General features: G+C 39.4%; 2 protein-coding genes across 9 annotated transcripts in view; one reads left to right on the top strand and one right to left on the bottom strand.

Moving 5' to 3' along the window:
- IFT140 (intraflagellar transport 140) overlaps window positions 1-6,335 on the bottom strand; it is a 231,693-nt gene extending 225,358 nt beyond the window's left edge. For 2 of the 3 annotated variants that reach the window (XM_016424171.2, XM_001364644.4), the window contains exon 1: window positions 6,196-6,335. The gene's annotated coding sequence lies outside the window, so the exon portion shown is untranslated. The remainder of the gene's footprint in view (window positions 1-6,195) is intronic. The other variant, XM_056805652.1, reaches the window with a different exon arrangement.
- Window positions 6,330-19,790, top strand: part of CRAMP1 (cramped chromatin regulator homolog 1) — a 125,276-nt gene continuing 111,815 nt past the window's right edge. The window contains exons 1-3 of one of the 6 annotated variants that reach the window (XM_007499335.3): window positions 6,330-6,547; window positions 6,645-6,821; window positions 16,401-16,750. In XM_007499335.3, coding sequence (XP_007499397.2) covers window positions 6,330-6,547; window positions 6,645-6,821; window positions 16,401-16,750 — 745 coding nt within the window. Of the gene's footprint in view, window positions 6,548-6,644; window positions 6,822-13,806; window positions 14,279-15,783; window positions 15,968-16,400; window positions 16,751-19,790 lie in introns of those variants that run through there. The other 5 variants (XM_007499336.3, XM_056805654.1, XM_001364785.5 and 2 more) reach the window with 5 other exon arrangements.

Here is a 19,790-nt window from a genome sequence, read left to right as displayed (position 1 = left end):
TTGGAAGGTGGAAAAAAAGGGAAAATATCTAGGTTTGCTGGAGTTAGAGAAGTTTAGTTGAGTGGATCACAATTGTCTGTACTTTAGTTATTCCTCCATCTCTCACCTTGAGCTTGTGGGAGCTACCTGGTGGACAGTTATCAGGAAGATCTACCACCCAGAACAGGAAAAATGGGATTGATTTTCTAATGGTACAAAGAAGAAAAAATGGAATCCCAAATGTGTAGCTTGAAATGGAAATCAAATTAAAATCACTAGAAAAAAAATCTTAAATATATACAATAACATAACAACTTGAAAAATTCAAATTTCCTCACATGGTGCTTCAATCAGTGATTTGTGTGATCATTTAAAAAGTAGCCAAAAAGGGGGCAGTTAGGTGGCTCAATGGATTGAAAGCCAGGCCTGGAGATGGGAGGTCTTAGGTTCAAATCTGACCTCATACACTTCCTAGCTGTGTAACCCTGAACAAGTCACTTAACTCCCATTGCCTAGCCCCTACCACTCTTCTGCCTTGGAACCAACACACAGTATTGATTCCAAGATGGAAGGTCCAAGGGTTTAAGAAAAAATAAAATAAAATAAAGAGTAGCCAAAAAAAATCTATTCTGACACTGAATAGGGCACTTTGTAGGCAAAGATGGTCAATGAAACAGCACCTGAAAAAACTAAGAGACATAGATAACATTGAGTTCAAAAGGAATTCACAAGATACAGTGTTGCTGAATCTTTAGAATTTAACAGATCAAGTTTAGCACTAATTCTTTTTTATTTTTATAGTACAGATAAATCTAAAAAAAGGCATAGTAAATATAATTGTAAGATTAAATGTAAGCCCAAGGCTTACATAAAATTTTAAATTGGTCCTTTAAGTACTATAACCAGTTTCAATTCTATAGTTTTAAATTCCATGTTAAAATCATTTAAAACTTTTTATTTGAGTTATTTATCTGATTCAATTTGTATAATATTAGGATTCCCTTTACTACTTTATGCTTTGATTTACTAATCATGTGTGATATAATTGTGGAATAATTAATTTTGTTAATTTTAATAACAAAATTATGGCAGGTATTATTTGAACTATAAATGTATTATGTATCCTTTGATTCAAAATAGAATTTTCTGTGCACTATTAGAAACACCATAGGTTCCACACACCTTGGTAAAATTCACATTAGTGTATGTTTTCAAATGTATCCAAAGGGGAAAAAAAGACAGCTCAAACAAATCATAGAATCATATCATTAGAACTGGAAAGGAAATTTAGAGGTGGTCTAGCCCAAGACCCTCTCTTCAGACAAGAAAATTGAAAGGTCAAAGTGACTTGTCCCAGACTCTGCTGTCACAAGGTTTTACTCTTAACTGATCAGACACAGATAAACAATTTTCCATTCCAAGGAATAGAAAATTGACTAAAGAAAATCCACTTTTTGCCACTACCTGTATTTAGGTATAGCATATATATATATATGTGTGTGTGTGTGTGTGTATATGTATATATACATATATACATTCTATATAATATTACTAGTTAGTGGGGAGATTGATCTGAGAGAAAAATAACTATGAAAATATACCGCTGACCTAGGGGAAGAACTATCAGAGGAGTATGCTTTTTTTTGCCTGAGGCTACAAATTTTAGCCAAAATCAACTCTCAATAACCTTAAGGGTTATATAGTAGAGCAGCTCTCCAAACAGTAGTGCATTCATGAGCCATTTACTATAAACAATAATTCACCCTACTGCATGCCTTTCATACAACCTTAAATTAGGTCATAGGAGTTGGCTAGGAAACCAGATGGGCATGGGGAAGCTAATTCCAAAGTGTGCTGAAGAGAGAAGGGAAGTTAATTCCAGGGCTCGAGTTGAAAGAAGAGAGCGTAAGTCCTTGTATTTGATCAAGTCAGAAAATAACAAGGAGATTCCTAGACTAGAGCAGCAGCCAATATTCCACCTTTGTTAAGGCAGGCGTGGAAGTGGAACAAGACTTATGGATTAGGAGGAGGGGGAGTGTGATCAGGACTGTATCTTACCCAGATCAAAAATCTAAAATAAACTGCTTTAAATTTAATGGATGATTTCTACATCCCACGAAGAAAGAAAAAAAGAAAGCGAGAGAGGAAGAGAGAGAGAGAGGAGAGAGAGAGAGAGAGAGAGAGAGAGAGAGAGAGAGAGAGAGAGAGAGAGAGAGAGAGAGAGAGAGAGAGGAAGAGAGAGAGAGAGAGAGAGAGAGAGAGAGGAAGAGAGAGAGAGAGAGAGAGAGAGAGAGAGAGAGAGAGAGAGAGAGAGAGAGAAAAGAAAGGAAGGAGTAGGAAGGAACAAAGAAACAAAGAAAGATAGATAATCTATATAGCAAATTTTCTCTCCTATCAAAATTTAAGGTCCTTGAAAACCAAAAGGCTGTTTTTAACTTTCTTGTGGATCCTTAGCACTTAAGGCAGGCTGTGAGTAGCTAGAGTGCTGGATCTGGAGTCAGGAAGAGCTGAGTTCAGATACTTACTAGCTGTATGACCCTAGGCAAAATTGTTTCACCTCTGTGTCTGCTTCCTCAACTATAAATTGAGGATAAAAAGACCACTTAACTCCCAGGGTTATTGTGAAATCAAATGAGATATCTGTAATAATAACTTAATACAGTGGAACATAGTGGGTGCTACATTAAAGTTTATTCCCAATCCTTTGGTCATTGACTATTTACAATTTACTTTGGTTATTGAGATTTGACCACTGAGTTCTTTTATGAGTTTCCTTTGGAAAAACAGGTTAAGCAGAAGCATGACCTTCTCATACCCATCAGATAAATATATGAAGAGAAAATAATTATGTATGCCCGGGATGTTTAAAGTTTATAAATTATCAAAACAATGACTTTAGTAACATGAGTAACTAAAAATTAACTTAGTTCAGTAACTAATTCACTTACTCTCTTTAGAACGAATTCTTTTTAGAAAGTGTTTGAGGGATGAAATATTTTCCAGTCTGAGCTTTGAGAAATCTAAGGGGGGGGGGGGGGACTGCAACATTTATTTATCTGATCTCTTTTCTATGTCATTCCTTTCTTCTACCCTCTTTTTTTTTTTAAACCCTTACCTTCCCTCTTGGAGTCAATACTGTGTATTGGCTCCAAGGCAGAAGAGTGGTAAGGGCTAGGCAATGGGGGTCAAGTGACTTTCTCAGGGTCACACAGCTGGGAAGTGTCTGAGGTCAGATTTGAACCTAGGACCTCCCGTCTCTAGGGCTAGCTCTCAACACACTGAGCTACCCAGCTGCCCCCTTCTACCCTCTTTTTGAGTACTTGGTAATTTCAGGAATTGCTATTCTACCTTGTTAAAAACCAGTTTTGAAAAATGATAAGATAAAATCATTCTTGTGAGGGTAAAAATACCATATCATGCTTAAAGTATAGCCTTTCTAGACATTATTTATTTCTATAAAGGACCAACTCTCTAATGGTGGATTTTTAAGCACTAAAGAGGTTCGATGGGTAATTATTTTAGAAGATACAGAAATTTTCCCAAATCCTCTGAAATCATAGCATGTAGGCAATAGCCTAAAATGCCTAGGCTAGGCAATCTCTGAGTGATCATAATTCATAATTCAAGAAAGTTTAATCACATTGAGGAACTCTAGTTTACTAGATATTTGTTAAAATGAGATTCTGTGAAGTAAGATTGTATAACTTCAGTTACAATGTTTGGTCACTTATTTTTTCAAAAGACCCAAAAAAGGCAAAAAGTCATACACCTACAACATTTCTTCCATATCTTGGCAGACTCCTAAGAGGGAGCTGGTGGCTCAGGGGCTAAACCATTAGCCTCAAGACACTAGCCATCTAGCCCTAGGCAAGTCACTTAACCTACCTGCCTCAGTTTCCTCAACTGTAAAATGAGGATAATGATAGCATTTACTTCACAGGATTATTGTGAGAATCAAAAAAATACACTTATAAAAAAGAATTCAGCACAGTACCTGGCACTTAATTGGTGCAATATAAGCTGCTTAGTCCCCAACCTTCCCTGCTATAGCCAAAAAGTCACCTATTGGCCAGAATTCTCTCTGAACCTTTCTAAGCTGTTCTTTCCCAATAAGAGACATATAATAGTCTGTTTGTTGGAGCTGTATCCAACTCAGTTTTCTAATTTAAGAGGACTTGCTAGTGACTATGCTTTGTTGCCATAGAACTTGGGAACCTTCATATCATAATAAAACATTCAAGTAGGACTCAAAAAAATATTCATTTATAAGATATTTTATTCCCTCACTTCTTTGCCTAGTACATAATATTAAAGGTTGATGTGAACCAAATGTGAATTTCTTTCTTCTAGAGTCCATACCAATTGAATAAAAAGTGCCAATATCAAGAAGTTACAATGGTTTTTTGTTTGTTATATTTGTGATGAGATCCCTGAATTTAGGTAGACTAGTCCTCAGACAGAAGATATATGTGTCAATCCATCACTGTACCTCTCCTTTCTGGCAGCACTTGTCAGAGGTTATATTTTGTGGCCCAGCTTTTAAGAACTAGGAGTCTGGGGGCAGCTGGGGGTCTCTGTGGATTGAGAATCAGGCCCAGAGATGGGACCTCCTGAGTTCAAATTTGACCTCAGACACTTCCTAGCTGAGTGACCCTGGGAAAGTCACTTAACCCCCATTGCCTAGCCCTTACTGCTCTTCTGCCTTAGAACCAATACACAGTATTGATTCTAAGTTAGGAAGTAAGGGTTAAAACAAACAAACAAACAAACAAACAAACTAGGGGTCCAGTCGCTTCAATATTATTATTCAGCATCAGGAAAGTGCTTTGGTGGAGAATTCTCTAAAACAAAATTAAATACAGAATGTATACCTTTCCCCTTTCTCTGGGCCATAGTTTTGCTATTATGGAAAGAGCACATTGGATAGGGATTACACTAAATGTTTATGGTCTCTAGACTACAGGAATTCAAACTGTATAAGTATTAGTGTAAAAAAACACACCAGAAAACCTTGGGCAGGTAACAATTTCTCTGAGCTTCAGTTTTCCTCAACTGTTAAAAGATGAACTTAGAGGGACAGCTAGGTAGTATAGTAAAAGAGCTTCAGGCCTGGAGTCTAGAGGTCCTGAGTTCAAATTTGACCTAATGCTGTGTGACCCTAGGCAAGTCACTTAACCTTAATTGTCTAGCCCTTACTGCTCTTCTGTCTTAAAAACATAAGACAGAAAAGTAAGAGTTTCTTTAAAAAGATTGGCAGTTGATTTTTAAAACCTCTGTTCAACTTCACCATTCTATAATATCACCTGCTTGCTAAGGTACATTTTGAGAAGGCTAGTGCCTGAAGCTTAACAATAGTAATAATAATGATAATAGACATTTATGAGTTTGCAAATCACTTTACAGAGATTTCTGGGAGACCCAAAACCACCCTAAAAGGTGGGTACTACAGGCAATTCGTCTTCTTTTTAAAGCTCCTTAGGGGTGTGTCAAGATAGATTATGAGAGACAAGCCAAAATGCTATTGGAAAGAATGTAAAATATTGAGGTGGATACTCAGCTTATAAATTTAGGGGGTAGGATTTTATACCTTCCTGGTTGTAGGTGTACTATCCTAATAATAATGATACCATTTAATAGCACTTTAATAACAATAGCATTTAAATAGCAGCTACTATGTGTCAGGCACTGTTTCAAACCCTTTATAAATATCCCAATTGATCATCACAACAACCTTAAGAGGGAGGAGCTATTATTATCATCCCTATTTTACAGGTGAGGAAATTGAGGCAGAGGTTAAGTGACCTGCCCAAGGTCATACTGGTATTAAAGTGTTTGAGGACCCATTCGAGGTCTCATCAGGTCTTCCTCACTCTAGGTCCAGTGGTCTAGGACCCATCCAGTCTTAGGTCCACCCTCTTATCCTCCTCATTAGTAAAAGGTGCAGCCTCTTTAAAGCCCGTTTCTTCATCTGTAAAATAGAATTAATAACCTGGAGTGTCGGGACAGAAAAGCCTACATCAAGATAGAGTAGTGGAGCTGTCTTTATTATCATTGCAGGAGTGAGCAACCCCAGGGTCCTGGCTGACACGCCGCAGTGTCTGACAACGTACGATTCTATGGAAGTTAGTTAGTACTTGAAGACAAAGTGGCCTCTTAAAGGAACAAAAGTGGGGAGGAAGAAGCAAAACTCTTCTCACTAAGGGGCTGCCTGACTACCTGCGGGAGTGCAGCGGCGATTCAGGCATCAATCCGTCCCGCGGAGGCCGGAGGACAGGACCGCCGGGGTGTGTTGCAAGGCCTCGAGCTGCAGAGCCCGCCGAGGCGCCGCTCCGGCAGAGCTGTGAGAGGCGATGGGGGGCCCAGCTCCCGGGGAGCCCCCGGAGGCCGCTTGGGAGACGCAGCGGAGGGAAAGAGGGAGGCAGGCGGACAGGCGGCACGGGCTCCCCGAACAAACGGCTCCAATTCCTGCTTCGGCTTTAGCCTGGCCCAGTTCCTCCGCTTCCGGCCTTGGTAGCCCCCCTCCTCAGGTCGCGGGTGCAATCCCGCCACGGACCCCTCTCTCTGCCCGGTAAGGAGTGGTGCTCGGGGCAGTTTCTGGGACTGGGCGGGCTGGGGGGTGGGCTGAGTGTATGAGAGGCGTTAGCCCTGGTCCGGTTCCCCTCCAGTGTGTGCGACCGTCTTCAACCGAAAGACGATGCTGACCGTTACCCTGACAACAGCTGGGGGCGGAGAGCGGAAACTGCGGGAAGGAGAGGATGTGGACGCGAAGGACCACGCAGTCTCGACGGAGATTGCCGGGAAGTGCCGAAGCCAATGGGCTTCCTTCGCCCAGACGCCTCCAGGTGAACGCAGAGGCGGGTCCTAGTATTGGAGGAAGCAGAGAATTCCCCAAGTCGGGAGATTGATTGCAGTTGGACCTGGAAGATCTGCTACCAGTCAGGGTTGAGGATAGAGGGGTGCAGGAAGGAGAATGAAAGAGGCAGGACAGTGACAATCCCGGGAGAAAGGAAGGGGGAAATGGAGGAGAAGGAAAGAAAGAAGTGAGACGAGGAGGGAGGAACAGAAAAGGAAGGAAGGCAGGAAGGAAGAACGAGGGAAACAAAGTGTTAATTAAGAGCCTATTACGTGTTACTGTGAGGCATCTTCCTAAATTCAAATTTGACTTCAGACACTTGCTAGCTGTGTGACCCTGGGCAATTCACTTAATTTTGTTTGCCTAAATTTCCTAATCTGTAAAATGAGCTGGAAAAGGAAATGGCAAACTACTCCGATATCTTTCATGACGGGGTCATGAAAAGTCAGACACAACTGAATGATAATATGTTACTGTGCCGAGAGCCTTAACATACCTTATTTAATCCTTGCAACAACTGGGAAGTAGGTGCCTGATTTTATAGATGAAGCAGCTAGAGGTAGTGTGACCACATAGCTTGTTTCTGAGGTTAGATTTTTCTTTTCCTCCTTTCCTTTCTTTCCTTCCTTCCCTCCCTTTCTATTCAACATCCGGGGTTGAGTTCTTGTCTACCAGGTGGTTTAATTATAACACTGGGCAATCCCCTCACCAGATGCACAATTCACTTCTCCGATTTATAGGTGAGAAGCAGCCAGCTTATTGTGGCAGTTCCTGGCTCTGAACATGTGGGTTCAAATCCAGTCTCTGACATTTATTTGATGTGTGACCCTTTGCAAGTCATTTACTTTCTCATTGCTTTAGGCAATTCTTTCAGACTATAAGTTGATGAACTATTGCTGATCTTGATAGATGGTTTTTCCTTTTGGAATATTCCTCCCTCAAGTCACAGACACAGACCAAAAAGAGGTTATCTCCCTATAGAATTATAGATTTAGAGCAGGAAGGGACCTTAGGGAGGAAAAAGAAGTCCAAACAGGATTTGAAGTAATACAAATAGTAGATAGCAGAGTCATAATTCAAGCTCCAACCCTCTGACTCAAATTCTACTGCTCAGGACCATAACTTCTAAATATACTTCAAGACATGACTTTACCACTTCCTGACCTCTGAGGTTACTTAGTTGGTTCAGCCATCTAGTATCAGAGGGAGTGATTTAGTTAACCTACTTGAATGAAACTGAAATAACACCACCAAAGACCAAGTTTCATATATATTATGTTGAAATTGATTCAAAACCTCTCTGGACATTATTATCATATTAGTTCTGGTCCTGCCTTCAAGTCTCTCGAACCCATTGTCTACACAGCTGCCAAAGGGATTTTCCTTTTTTTACTTTAAAATATTTTTTATTTTAAGCTCCCAAAAATCTCCCTCACACTACCCCTTTCCCACCCATTGAGAAAATAATACATATTGTGTGAAGTGGAAGTTTATTTTCCATTCTATGTATGAAGCCATATTAGCCATATTGTGAAAACCCCCCCCAAAGGGAGGGGGTAAATGAAAGAAGGAAAAAAGTTTCAGTCTTCATCCAGAGTCCAGCAGTTCTCTCCCTGGATAGCATTTTTAATTATGAGTCCTTTGGAACTGTCATTGATAATTGTGTCAATCAAGTATTGCTAAGTCTTTTGCTATTATATGGCTGCATATTGTTGCACTATTAATATTACTGTGTAGTTTGTTCTCCTGGTTCTGCTCACGTCATTTTGCATCAGTTCATAGAGGTATTCCCAGGTTTTTCAACATTTCCTTCATCATTTCTTATAGTATTTTATCATGCTCATATACCATAACTTGTTCAGCCATTCCAAGGAATGTGGGAATCCCCTTAATTTTCTAATTCTTTGCCACCACCAAAAGAGTTGCTACAAATATTTTTGTACCTACAGGTCCTTTTCCTTTTTCTTTAATCAGTTTGGGGTACAGACCTAATAAAGGTACTTCTGGGTGCAAAGTTATGTCGAATTTTAGGACCTTTTGGGCACAGTTCCAAATTGTTCTCCAGAATGGCTGGACCAAGTTCACTGTTCCACCAATAGTGCATTAGCGTCCCTATTTTTCCATATCATTTTCCTTTTCTGTCATCTTAGTCAATCAGAATTGTTTTAATTAGCAAATCTCCAAGCATTACTAATTTAAAGCATTTTTATATAACTATTGACAACTTTATTTCTTCTTTTGAAAACTGCCTATCTTTTGTCAATTTTGGAATTACTTATTTTTTGTAAATTTGACTCACTTCCCCCCATGTATTTGAGAAATTAAACCTTTATCAGAAAGCTAGCTATAGGACTGAGACAATATGGCAGAGCAGAGACAGCAACCCAGCTAACCTCTCCCAACATTCCCCTCCAAATAACTTTAAAATAAGATGGCAAATCAAATTCTGGGGCCAACAAATGAAATGGTGAGAAAAAGGGATATACTGGGAAAAGGGGGAAGGGAGAGGGAGAATGAGGAACTTATCTTACATAAAAGAGAAAGGCAAGGAAGGACTTTTACATCTGAGGGCAGAATGAGAGAATAGGAAAGTGACAAATGCTGGAAGGGATGTGGAAAAATGGGAACACTAATGCATTATTGGTAGAGCAATGAACTGGTCTAATGATTTTGGTGAATAATTTGGAATTATTCCCCAAACGCTATAAAACTGTGCATTCTCTTTGACTCAGCAATAACATCAATAGGTATTTATCCCAAAGAAATCAAAGGAAAAGGAAAAAGATATATATACAAAAAAACCAAACATTTATATTAACTCTTTTTGTGGTGGCAAAAAAATTGGAAATCAAGAAGATATCCATCAATTGTGGAATGCTTAAACAAGTTGTGGTATATAATTGTAATGGAATACTATTGTGCTGTAAGAAATAATGAAGGCAATGGTTTCAGAAAAATCTGCGAACACCTTGAATTTATGCAGAGTGAAGTGAGCAGACCAGATCATTGTACATAGTAACAGCAATATTGTAATAATGTTCAACTGTGAAAGACTTGGCTACTCTGATCAATACAAGAATATGAGACAATTCTGAACAAGGACTCATGATGAAAAATGCTATTCACTTTCAGAGAGAGAACTGATGAATTTTGAGTGCAAATTGAAGTATAATTTTTTATTTTTTCTTGCAAAATGGCTAATCTGGAAATATGTTTTACATGATTTCACTTTTATAATTGATATCATATTGTCTGCCTTCTCAATTAATAGAGGAGGGGTTAAGGGAAGGAGAGGGTTTGGAACTCAAAATTTAAAAAAACTTATAAATAAATAATAAAAATGTAAAGAAAAAAGAAGTCTTGCAAAAAAATCTGCCCCCCCCAATTTCTTGTTTTACTACTAATTTTGGATGTATTGGTTTTATTTATGCAAAAACTTTTAGATTTCTTGTAATCAAAATTATCTATTTTACCTCCTGTATTCTTCTCTATCTCATTTGGTCATGAACTCCTCTCCTAGCCATAACTGGTAGGCAATGTTTTCTTTGTTCTCCTAATCATTTATATAATGACACTCTTTATGTCCAAACATGTAGCCATTTTGAGCTTATGGTGTGTCTTTGACTAATTTCTACCATACTACTTTCCACTTGAAAAAGTGAATTTTTGCCCTATTATCTTAGATCTTTGGATTTACCTAATACTAATTACTGTTTATTTCCATACTGTATTTTGTGTACCTAATGTACACAACCACTCTATTTCTCATCCAGTACCAAATTGCTTTGCTGATTACTACTTTGTAATACAGAAATTTGGTACTACTGGACTTCCTTCTCATTTAAAAAAATGATCCATTTGATATTTTTGACTTTTTGTTCCTCTAGAAGACTTTAATTTTTTTTAGCTGTAATTCTTTGGTAGTTTGATTAGTATGGCACTGAATAAGTAAACAAATTTAGATAATCTTATCATATTTATTATCTTGGTTCTGTCTACCCATGAGCAATTAATATATATCCATTTATTTGGATCTGGCTCTTACTTGTGTGAAGAGTGTTTTGTAATTGTGTTATATAGTTCTTGTGTATGTCTTGATAGGTAGACTCCCAAATATTTTGTATTTTTAAAAGTCTGTGGTTATTTTAAATAGAATTTCTCTTTCTATCTCTTCCTGCTCATTTGTTTGGGTAATATACAAAAATGCTGATAATTTGTCTGGGTTTATTTTATGTCCCACGGCTTTGTTAAAGTTATTGTTTTGATTAGTTCTCAGTTGATTCTTTAGAGTTCTCTACATATACTGTCATGTTACCTGCAAAAAATAATAATTTTGTTTTCTCATTGCTCATTTTTAATCTTTCAATTATTTTTCTTTTTTATTGTTATAACTAATATTTCTAGTATAATACTTTATATTGTCAAAATGGACATTCTTGCTTTACCCCTTATCTTTATAGAAAGGATTCTAGTTTCTCTTTTTTGTAGATCAAAGCAATTTTCCTAAAATATATGTATGACTGACTTGAGTGCTTAACAAACTCCAGTGGCCCCTTTAGATATAAACTTCTATGGTATTTAAAGTCCTTTAAAATTTGTTTCCATCAGTCAGTCAGTCAACAAACACTTATCAAATATCCCCTATATGCCACCCTCTGTGCTAAACTCTGAGAATACAAATATGAAAAAGTCAGTTCCATCCTCAAGAAACTTCTAATTTATTAGGAAAAAAACAACACAAAAGGGGAAGCTAGGTGGCTCTGTGGATAGGGAGACAGGCCTGAAGACTGGACGTCCTGGATTCAAACTTGACTTCAGACACTTCCTAGTTGTGTGATCCTGAGCAACTCAGTTAAGTCCAATTGCCTAGCCCTTCTGGTTCTTTGATACTTCTATCTATTCTAAAATGGAAGGGAAAGGAAGAAAGAAAAATAAGGAAGGAAGAAAGGAAGACTGGCAAAACACAAAAGAAAGCTGTAAATGAGGCACTAGGGAAAGTACCTTGAGTTGGAGTGGAGGGAATGGTGAAGAAATTAAAAGATCTCCAAAAAGAGTGTAGCCAGAGAAGTAAAAAATGAGCACCACAGAATGGTCTATATTGCACATTCTAAACTTACTTTTACATATATTATCTGCTCAAGCTAGGCTTCTTATTGTTTCTCATGTATTCTATTTCTTCTCTTATCTCTATGCCTTTCCATTGTTTTTATTCCCTTTCCTGGAATTCTCTCTTTCCTCTGACTCTCATAATCTGACTCTCATAATCTCTAGCTTCCTTCAAGGCTCTTTATTCAATAATGTTTTCTATGGAAAACTCTTTATGATCTCTTCAAATGTGAACACCTTTCACTCCAAATAAACATATCTATTTTGTATATGTACATATTATCTCCCCTGGTAGATGATGTTGAGGACTCCTTAATTTCTTTTTGTGTTCCCTATCACCTCATAGTCAACTAACAATACCTTTTGATCGATTGATTGAACATTATTTTATGTGCAGAACATTATGCCAAAGGGGATACAAAGATTAAGTGAAACCCACTCTGCTCATGAAAGTGAATATAACACACTGGAAAGGGTGCTGATTCTGGAGTCAAAGGACTTTGATGGCAATCCTGGCTTTGCTATTTACTACCAAGGACATGCCACTTTAACCTTTCTGGGCCCCTATTCTAAAATAAAACTAGTTGATCAAATTCCTTCTCAGTTCTTAGGGAGGAAATTCATTACTTTCAAAAGGGAAGGAAAGAATTCTGTTTGATGGAATGTGATGGTAATGGTTAAACTGAGATTGGACAATAATTTGAAGATGAGAAGACTATCACTTCATTCAGTTGTCTTTATCAATGTAAGTATTAAAATAAAAACAATTGTATTTATTAAGTGTTATTTAATAAGGTCACATATTATTTGCAATTTAGGATAGAACAAATTGGTACAAGTCTGTATAAACAGCATCGCTTTCTATAAATTCAAATATTGTCGCCATATAAACATTATAAACATTTGTGTTTCTCAAAGACCGGGTTAAGAACTGCCAACCGCACTCCTTTGTAATCTGTTTTTCCCACGCATTAGTTAACAACTGTCTCGACCAATCACACCTCTCTATGTTGACTCCCTATTGGTTGTCACTCCACCAATCCGAAATGACCCCTCCCGTACAGTCGGGGCAAAAGGCATCACAACATTACTTCATTCTGGGACCCACCCATCTTCCCGCACAGGGTCTTTTCCAGGCCGGCGCGCGCGCCAGGCTCTGGCCAATGAGCATTTAGCTGTTCGGGCGCCTCGTTGGCAGCGGAGGAAAGCTGGCGGCGTGCTCGTGCCCGAGAGCTTTCCTCCAGCCTTCTGCGCGCGCTTCTCCCTCCGCGCGCGGTCGCGCTGCGGCGCCTACTGTCTCTGCTGCTGCCGGAGCCGGAACTGCCGAACGCCGGGGTGAAGTGCCGGGGCCGCAAGAGAGGCTGCTGGGAGCCGTGGGGCAGCTGGGGGGCGGCGGTCCGTAGTACCAGCTGAGGTTTCCGACAGTGGCCAGCCCTCCCCCCAAGAGAGGCGGGGGGCCGCCCTCGGACCCGCGCGCGGGGTCGCGCCGCGCCTTGCCTGGCAGTGGGGCCCGGGGCTCGGAGCGGACCTGCCCCCGCCCAGCCCTCGGCCCTCGGTCTCTTTTCCTCTCCTCCGGAGGACACTCCCCTGAGCCCCTTTCCCCTACGCAGGCGGCTGGCTGGCGGCCGCCCTGAGTTGCCTCGGGGGTGGGGGGGACGTAGCGGCTGCAGGGGCGGCCCGGCTCAGGCCGGTGGAGCCTGAGGCCCGACCCTGGGCAACTGGGGCCACCGCCTGCCAAGGAGGTTCCGGAGCCCCAGACCTGGGTAATCCCGGAGCCGCAGGAAGGGAAGTCACCGGCGGACTACGAGCAGCTGGCTTGAGAGCCCGCGGTGCCAGGCTGCATTGGGCATTGATGTCTAAGGTAAAGGACTGAGGCGCCGGATCGATCACTTTAAGGTGGGAGAGGTTCGGGAGGGATGAGCACTGGGCCAGTTGTGAGGCCGCCAGTCTGGTCAGTGCTGGAGTGGGAGGACAGTTCCCAGCCTGGTGCCAGCAGCAAGAGGAGCGTTGCACCCACTTGACCCACCTTGGTTCCGACCAATCATTTTGTCGTGGCAATGGAGAATTTTCCTGTAGGGAAGGAGCAAAATCAGGAGACTAATCGTAAGAAAAAGTGATGTTGACAAGAGGGTCCTTTGGACGAACGTAAAGATGAGAAGCAAAGTGTCCCTGTTTCAGGAAGCATCGTCTAGGGAGTGTGGAAGGACGATCAACCTGGACATTGTGCTATGCATAGGATGAATCAGATCTTGTTGGAGTGTTCTGAGGGATACTCTTTCTTAAGGATCCTGGACCTAATACAACTTGGGTAGTTGTGTTATATCCGTGGTGATTTAAAAGGTAGAAGTACCCTCCTCCCCCGCCCGCCCTTACCGCCCCCCCCCCCCCCCCCCGTGACAGGTGTTTGACTACTTTTTTTCCTACTGAAAAAGGGAATTGCACCTGTGTGCACCCTCATGTAGTAATGCTGGGGTTACTTTCTCTGTAGAATGATTCAGCTGTATTGCAACAGCTTTTAAAATTTTAGAACCTGAGGTTTTCTGTACAACTATCTAATGTATACATACTAGCTAGCTTCTTGGCATTTTTCAGTTCTGAAAAATTCGGTGTCCTTGGTTCTGCCCGATATCTGCATTTAATGTCTCAGGTAAATTTTGTTTGGTCAGGTTATTTGAAAGTTAATTGTTTAAGGCTATATTTTATTAAGCTAAATGTTTGTGGTGCTGGCCTAATATCTGTTGTAAAATGTATGTCAACTAAAGTCTTTGCCCCCTTACAAATGTTATACCATGCAAAGCTCTTCTAAAAAAGTTATGCATTTTAGGAAAAGAATATTGAATGGAAAATTGTAATATTGCGCCCTAAGCTTGGATCAGTTTTTATAAAATATGTTTTAGATGTTAGTTATATTTGTATTCTTCTGTAAAGTTTTTAGTATTATCTTGTTTTTGATGCTTCATGTCACTTTTAGCTCATACCAGTTTTACTAGTTAATGATTTACATCACAGATTAGATATGTGAAAAGTCAGATTTTAGATTTCTTTGTGTTATACACAATATGTAATATTGGCCCTGTGCTGATGTTATGTCCAGTTTAAAGTTTTTTTTTGTTATTGAAGAAAACTTTATTTCTTTAAAATACTGTAGCACATATTCAATAGCATTAGTTAAATTACTTTTAAATAATAGGTTGTTTTTTCTCCAAGGGTCGTGTTCGTGGGAATGGTTAGTTTTGTTTTATAATACATAGATTAATATTTTTGGCCACAGATAATTTAGCTAAGTTTTTGAGTGAAACTGAGTTTTGAGGGAATCCTTTTTTGATGAGCGAATTTTAACTTGTGGAATTTTTACATTCAGGGGATAAGAAACTATAACAATGATGATAAAGATTTTTAAAGGAAGAATTTCATATGCTTACTTGGAAATAATTGCATCAAACTCACCTATAGACTACTAAGTGTTTGGTGCAACAGGCTCTTTTGTTGGAAAAAGAAAAAGGAAAAACAAAACCCCAAACACCTTTTTTAGTCTTATTCTGAAATCATCTAAGGATCTTGTCTTTGAAATAACTTCTTTTATGATACCAGAAGACAATAACTGAGAGGGATTTGAGGGCTTTGATAGCTGTTTATAATTTTTTTTTAAAATGCAAAAAGGTGACAGCAGCTTTTAGCCTCTGTGCAAAGTAGTCAGCTTGATGTTGGCTCCTGCACTTGATCTTGAGCCCTCTGCCCCTTTACTGGGGTGAACTTGTAGCTAGTGGCAGGAGTAGGTGTGCAAAATGTTGTAGTCCTTTCCCCTTTTGGGGGGGGGTATCGTGGGGGGAGGGGGAAGGAGTTGGGAATCTTTGCAGCCTTGGCCAGCCCCAGCCCCAGAGTCAGAGCTGGAGAGAGCTCCACACGCACAGAGAAGCTGCTGCTGCATCTAGGACGATGAACCATTTCCCCCCTGGGTAGGTCGGATCACCTCGGCTCCATGGTGAGGAGAAAGAAGACAGCCCCCGGCCCCGAGGACCCGCAGCATGGGTAGGACGGAGAGGGGGCCCTGCAGCGGCTTCGGGGGCCCCGCAGCTCCCCGGGGTCTCCGCCGTCTGGGGCTGCTGCTGCTCTGGTTTTCTCTCTCTTCGCGAGTGCTTCAGACGCCTGACTTTGGCTGGGCCGTTTCCTTGGCAAATCCGCCGTCTAGCCCCCTTGGAAGGGTCCGGAGCCTTCCGGGTCGGTTCTGGTGGGGGTGGGGGTGGGCTGAGGACCCGTCCTCGGCCCCCTGACAGACCGGGCCCGAGCTGTTGGGCCGGGACAGGCAAAGGAGCCGAGAGGGGATTTGTAACAAACAACGGCGGCCATGTTGAGAGGGAATTTCTGCAGCTAAACTTCTCCCCTCACTGGGCCAGGGATTTTCTCTCCTTTACGGGTCTCATGAGGTTTTTCCTTTTTTCTTTCCTCTTCCCCCTTCCCATAGGATGACAGTGAAGTTGGGAGACAGCAGCAGCGGGGAGGAAGGGCTCAAAAAGCTGGGCAAGAGATCAGCAGATGAGGAGTCCCTGGAAGGAGAAGGGGCTGGAGGAGGAGAAGCAGCAGAAGAGACCAGCCACAGCACAAAGAAAGAGGAGAAGATTATCAATAATAATAATAATAATAACCCTTCCTCCTCCAGCCTGCAGCAAGCTTCGTCCCCCCTTCAGGCATCCTCCCAGGACCAGCATCATTTCTTAAGGTCCAGTGTGAGACCTCAGAGCAAGAGGTTCAGGAAAGATTCAGCCTGTGCAGTTGGCAGTAGCAGCAATAGCAGCACCAGTGCCAAGGGAAAAGGTATGATCAGCTCCCCCTAAAAAAGCCCAAATCACATTCACATACACCAAGACCCTGCCCCAAATTTTCAGGGTCTGCCACTGTTCTGGAGGATCCAAGTGTCTAGAGCATTCTTGCCTTTCCCCTCCCCCAACCTCTACACCTCCATACTAGTTAAATTGCAGTAATGGCCCACTCTCCAGTTTACATTTGCAAAATAGGCACTTTTGAAACTCACTTAGGAGTGAGTGAAAGGCACCTCTTTAAAAATAACCTGTTTCTAAATTTAACTTATTTTGAGCATCAATAAATTTCTTTTATTTCAGCTAGTAAATTGGATTCTAATAATTTATTTTTCAAGTGATTGTGAAGTCTCTGTTTTAAACTATGATAGAGTACTTAAGACTTGAATAGGATGCTGAAAATTGAAAACTGAAAATATTTGATGTTTTCCCTCTCTAGAAAGAATTAGTTCACACAAAGGAAATGGTATGGTTTGGAAAAAAGAATTAGAAATGGCTGGATTTGATGACACTGGTCACCCTTTTATAGATTAGGTTTACCATAAGTGTCATTAATGCAAAACTCTTAGGGATATTGAGTGTTGTTTCTCTTAAATTTTTCAGTTATTTTGCTTTACTGTCTTGAATAAGATCTTACTTCCTTATGAGTTGTGACTAATAAAGAGGATGTACTAGTGACCTAATACTATTGTATAGGAACAATAGTAAAGAATGAACACCTGTCATTTTATTCAATATTTTTATAGAGTATAGTTAAGCATTCCTCTGCTATTTAATTTTTCCCCTTAAAGAGGAGAAAGTGCCAGATTTTATCCTTTGCTTGTGTATGTACTGCATTTTTGTCAACTTTTTTAATATCAATAATATGTCGCAGGACTGTGCCATTGCCTATGTAAAGGAATTATTAATCATCTCTTGTTTATATTCAGATGCTCACATTTTGCAAATCTGAAATACTTCTCTAAATATATCTATAATGTTAGAGTTTTAGATGGCTGAATTCTTTGAGTTTTATCAAATGATGGTTAAAGTTATTTAGTAAATAATTCCAGTAGTTTTAATAATGACAGATCTGAGGAGGTGATGTTCAAAATGTAGCAGTTCTCCCAGATCTTCAACTTAAAATGAATCAGTGGACTCTAAAATTATTGGTGCTACTAATATTTTGTTAAAATTTTTTGAGGTGGGTCAGAGTTCAAGAGTGAAGTAACTTTAAGAGTATTCAAATGTTAAAATTGCCTGAGGCAAGTATTCTCTTTGAAGCATAAAGTTTTGTGCTGATTGGCAGAAATAAATCCAACCAGTTTATCTAATCTATTTGTTCAATTAAAATGAACTCTTTTTCTTAATGTTATATGCAGCATAACTATAGTGTTTACAAGTGTCATGAATGGCTTTCTGTTGTATAAGTTAATGAAAAGAAATCTGATAAATCCATTATCCCTATTTTTGTATTAAATATTAGAGGGTACCTGCTGAGTGATGAGTGGAGTTGGCTTTGCTTTTTAGAATTGAATAGCTTCCAAATAGAAAGCTGAGAATATCAGCATGGCATTGTGGAGCAATGGATTTTGGAGGCATAGAGACCTAGTTTCACTTATGAATTGTTATTTACTTTCTCAGAGCCTCAGTTTACATATCCGTAAAATGGCAATAATATGATTGTTGTAGAAAAAGTGCTTTGCAAACTTTAAAGTCCTATAGGAATATGAGTTATTAAACTTCTTTTCTGAAGCAGTAATCATTAGCTTGCCATTAAATTATTTCACTAACATTGAAATATAAATTTGGGAAGGTTGTGTACTCTAGAGAAAATGTGCCTACTATGTTTTCACTGATGAGCTTTTAAAAAAATAGTTTAAAAGTTTATGATTTTAGAGTTTAACTTGTAGCTAAAATGAGCTGGTGGTTTTTAGGAGACTGAGGAAGTGTATGTGTTTTTCGTATTTAGTAGCTTCCCTATCAGCATCTAGCATTTTAATTCCTGGTTTGACCTCTTTTTTGCACCAAAATGATGATCATGGTCATCCTTCAGATATACTTTTAATGGTCCCAAAAAATGTTTTACTACACATGAATTATTAGCCTTAAGAAGAAAATAGTTGTATCTGACAGTTTTCCCAACTTACATTAGTATAACTCTCTAACCTTTGAAAATAGTACTTAACTTAAGGGAACAATCACTTTACAATATATATAAACTACAGACTTGAGACTGGAGGGTGTAAACATCAGTAAACAAATGGACCACCAAATCATTAAATCTGACATACTTAGTAAAAACTTAATTTACATAATTGTTTTGGTCTGTTTAGATATTAAAGTGAAAGCAATTCTTTGTTATAGAATAACATTAATGTTTCTGAAGAGGAAGGAATGTTTCCTTGACTTAACCCCTTTGTTATCCTCAAACAAGACTGCTAGTTGTTTGTTGATTTTATGATAAAAAAATTATTTCCTCCAGAAAGCTTTGAATTGGTAAAACACTTAAGGTTGAAGGAAATTGTTGACAATTGTCTTAAAGACATCTTTAAAACTAAAATCAGAATTGATTTCCTCCCTATATCCATACATTTGCAGTTTCACAATCAACATTTTGGGAATCAGTTCTAGATAGTCGAAAACACTGTAGCCTGGGAGTCAGATGAGTTTTCTTGCATCCGCCACTAATTTACCAGGTTACTGGGAACAAATTACCTTATCAGACGCTTTTTAATTTTCTCATAAAATGAAGAATTTCATCTAGATCAAGGTTCTTAACATGTGGTTGTGGACTTTAAGAAATATTTTCATAATTATAATTGGCTTCAATTATGTTGGTTTTTGATGTAGTTGGTTTTAAGACATCATTTTGAGAAGAGATTTAGCTTCATTAGATATTACCATGGACCAGAGGTCCATGACAAATACTTAAATACTTCATTTCTAGATGATCTCTGACCCATTTCAATTTTTAAATATCTGTAATCACTTGAACTTTAAGAACTTAAAGTAGATCTTATCCTGAAGTGAGTTCAGGAAGTAGATTGTATGTGTTG

The sequence above is a fragment of the Monodelphis domestica genome, chromosome 7 (genome assembly GCF_027887165.1).
Source record: "Monodelphis domestica isolate mMonDom1 chromosome 7, mMonDom1.pri, whole genome shotgun sequence".
NCBI classification, from domain to species: Eukaryota; Metazoa; Chordata; class Mammalia; order Didelphimorphia; family Didelphidae; genus Monodelphis; species Monodelphis domestica.
The sequence above is the reverse complement of the archived record's forward strand: the minus strand, read 5'-3'. Positions and strand labels throughout refer to the sequence as shown.